The 3,778-nt window shown below is 47.5% G+C and overlaps 1 protein-coding gene across 1 annotated transcript in view; it reads right to left on the reverse strand.

The window, feature by feature from the left end:
* LOC100957496 (PDZ domain-containing protein GIPC2-like) overlaps positions 1-3,447 on the reverse strand; it is a 42,482-nt gene extending 39,035 nt beyond the window's left edge. The window contains exon 1 of the mRNA XM_003784300.3: positions 3,196-3,447. Within this exon, the coding sequence (XP_003784348.3) occupies positions 3,196-3,447 (252 nt within the window). The remainder of the gene's footprint in view (positions 1-3,195) is intronic.
* Between the last annotated feature and the right edge of the window lie 331 nt (positions 3,448-3,778).

Raw genomic sequence — 3,778 nt, forward strand, 5'->3', positions numbered from 1 at the left:
GTGGATGTGGAGTGGGACTGGACTGGTGTGGATGCTGGTGGGACTGCAAACTAATACAATCTTTTTGGAAGGACATATGGAGAACCCTCAAAAGACTCAAGCTAGACCTCCCATTTGATCCTGCAATCCCATTACTGGCCATCTACCCAGAAGGAAAAAAGTCCTTTTATCATAAGGACACTTGCACTAGACTGTTTATCACAGCTCAAAATACAATCGCCAAATTGCGAAAACAGCCTAAATACCCACCAACCCAGGAATGGATTAACAAAAATATGTACACCATGGAATACTATTCAGCCATTAAAAAAATGGAGACTTTATAGCTTTTGTATTAACCTGGATGGAAGTGGAACACATTATTCTTAGTAAAGCATCACAAGGATGGGGAAGCATGAATCCTATATATTCTATTTTGATATGAGGACAATTAATGACAATTAATGACACGGTGAGGTGGGGAAAGGGGAGAGCAGAGAGAGAAAGAAGGAGAGAGGGGTGAGGGAAAAGAAGAGCAGAGAGAGGGAAGGAGGGAGGGGGTGGGGTCTTGGTATGTGACACATTATTCTTAGTAAAGCATCACAAGAATGGGGAAGTATGAATCCTATGTACTAAATTTTGATATGAGGATGGTTAATGACATGATACATGGTAGGGGGTAGGGGAAGGAGAGCACAGAGAGAGAAGGAGGAACAGGGGTGGGGGAAAGGATGAGCAGAGAGAGGGAAGGAGGGACGGGTGAGAAAAGGGAAAAGCAGGGAAAGGGAAGGAGGGAGGGGTGGGGTCTCAGTGTGTGACACACCTTTTGAGGGCGAGACATAATTATAAGAGGGACTTTACCTAACAAATGCAATCAGCATAACCTGGTTTCTTGTACCCTCAATGAATCCCCAAAAATAAAAAAAAAAATTATTATGAGTTTTGGCATAGCACATCAGAACAGCCTGTACTTATTATCATAGAATTTTATCTTGCCGGTCAGTGCACTGAAAATGTTGAACTCAGCTCCCAGGTATTGCCTACAGACTCTGGAAAACTTAGGAAGCAATGTAGCTTCAAGAAATTTGGAGTTAGGAAAAAAAGACTGCATTCACATCCAACTTTGCCACTTGCTATGTGTAATTCTAAGAGTCTGAACCTGAAAGCTTCAGTTTCCCCTCTGTGAAGCAGAAATATTAATATAATACAGTAGAACCTCCATAGTTTCCACCTGCCTACACTGACCACCTCCTTAAGTTGACCTGATTATCATAGAAAGGACACGCACCACATGTACCTATCAGTACAGTTGACCACCTCTATGTGTTGGCCAGCTGTTAAAGTCCTTCGGTGATCAACTTACTGAGTTTCTACTGTATTTACTTCTTAAGGATTAAGTGGATTGAATAAAATCAAGTATCTTGAGCTCAGAATAAAAATAAGGGAAACTGTTAATGCAAAGTGTGATACCCCTCAACTTATCAAGGGTCTACATCCCATCACTCCATCATTAGGCAAAAATAGCCTAAGTCAGAAATGCATTTCCTACCCCAGTAAACCCACGGGAAAGTCAAAAAATCTTAAGTTGAACCTATCATATGTTTAGGCCCATTTGTAACTAAAACTGGAGGGTCTGCTTACAAGAGAGACATTTAAAGTTGTCAGTTAAAGCATGCTGATAGATTCACTGGCTTAGAAAGCAGAAGACACAAATTTAAATAATAACCCACCTTTTTTCTTGTTAATTCTGTGAACTTGGTCAAAGTGCAATCACTTTGTACCTTAGTCCCCCATTTAACTGTTAAGTATTAATAATGTTAGTTATAATTTATTAAACACTGGCCATATACCATGCAAATCTGATAGGTTTACATGTGGACAGGGTTACACATCAACTCCAGTCTTCAGTATACATGTTCGAGGTACGCATTCTTATCTCTGTTTTACAGGCGGCTAAAACTGAGATAAATTAGACTTGTTCAAGGTCACAGAGCTAGCTATTAAGGAGCAGAATCTGGCTCCACACCCAAGTTTATCATATTTAACCTGCCACCTACCGCCCCTAGAGAAGATTAGAGGAAATTATTCCTGTAAAAGTGTTTTCTGAACTGAAAATTCTCATACAAAGTATTAGTCATATCCTATATTAACATAAATAATTCACAAGCAGGTTTGTGATTTGCCCCTTGGTCCCCGGGGACCCTGAAAGAACAAGGGTGACACTTTATCTCTCTTACATCTCCTCTTGGAATTTTGCCGTGACCTCAATTTCCCTTGAACAGACCTGATAAACAACTAAAGAACAGATACCCGGAAGCCCCTTACATGGGGCAGCTCTCTGCATGCCTGGGAGTCCAGGGCAGTAAAATCAATGTTCTTTTCCTAAAAATGTGGACAAAAAGTGTTCTTACTCTAACTTTCTCACCAACATTTGCAGTTGACTCAAGTAAGCACAAATAAAGCACTCACATAATGTCCAATAAATTAATGCTTTCCAGATGGTTCCGATATCAAAGTCTGGGTCAGGCCCACAAGTTACAGTCCCTTATAGGATGTAAAAGTTAAAGCTGCTCTCCCATGAAAATGGTGTCAACTAGTCTCAGGTGACCGGCATGATTCTCTAGGTTACCCATCCTTAGAATAACAGCCCAGCTTTTTAAACTTCCTGGCAATGCCACCAAAGAGTTTCTGGAGTTGACACTAGACGACACATGAGGGCCAAAGCGGGCCTCAGCTTGGGGTCACCTGGAAGGCACTTCAATTGTTTTCTCCCCTTAATTTAGGGAGATGGGCAGCGTGAAACTCTCTCACGCCTGCGGAGGAAAAGCGAGAGTGGGTCCAGATCAGGTGGAAGGTGTTAGTTTGTCCGGCCAAACCAGCACCACACCAGAGCCACACCAGGCGCTCACGCCCCGAAGGACTGAATCTGAGCCACCTGAATCTGAGCCACCTGCACCAAGTGCATCCGCGTGCGGAAGGAAGTTGCTTTGTCCCAGTCTCCCAAAGACCAGATCTCCCGGGATGTGGCTTTCTGGGTTCCTGGTACGTAACCTGCGCCCCTCCTGGTAAGGCTCACCGTGATCCCCGGGGACGCTCCCGGGGACTCCAGCCCGCATCCTATCCGGCTTCGGGAAGCGGCTCCCCAGCCTGGGAAACTGAAGGGACGCGGAGGAAAGATAGCGAGAGGGAGGGAGAGGTTGGACACCGGCCCCTTACCTCGGACGGCGAGATCCCAAACACGCCCGCGATCTTGGCGTAGAGCTCCTTGATGCTGGAGAAACCCTCCACCCGGCGTATGGGGCTGCCGTGCGCCAGCTGCGTCCGGAAGACCAGGCTGGGCGCGGAGTCCGAGGGTCCGGGGCCGCTCCCACCGGCCGCGCCCTTCTGCTCGCGCTCCGCATGCGGGGAGGTCTCCGTGGGCTTGGTCTTCGTAGGCTTGGTCTTCCATTCCCACAGCCACCGAAGCATCCTGCCCGGCCGAGTAGTGCACGGGCCCACCTACGCCACCGTCTCGGCCCGCGCGTCGGACTTTGCGCCCCGGACCCAGGGCAGGTAAGTGTCGCCGCTGGGCCAATGGCTGTGGCGCTTCCGCCTGTAGAGCTGAGGCGGGTCACCCTCCTCCAACCGCAGGAGCGCGCACCTGGCCCGAGGCTGCCGGCCGCCCTCCCTCTGGAGGGATCTGGAGAGAATGAAAGTTGTGCATACGGTCCCTCCTGTCATCTCCCCCTTGGGGAAAACGACTGGACTTCCGCGAAGGCCTGGGGACCCCGAAGCTCCAGAACGTTCCGACCTGGAATGC

This window comes from Otolemur garnettii, unplaced genomic scaffold, assembly GCF_000181295.1.
Source record: "Otolemur garnettii isolate 467f Iridium unplaced genomic scaffold, OtoGar3 scaffold00010, whole genome shotgun sequence".
Classification (NCBI taxonomy): domain Eukaryota; kingdom Metazoa; phylum Chordata; class Mammalia; order Primates; family Galagidae; genus Otolemur; species Otolemur garnettii.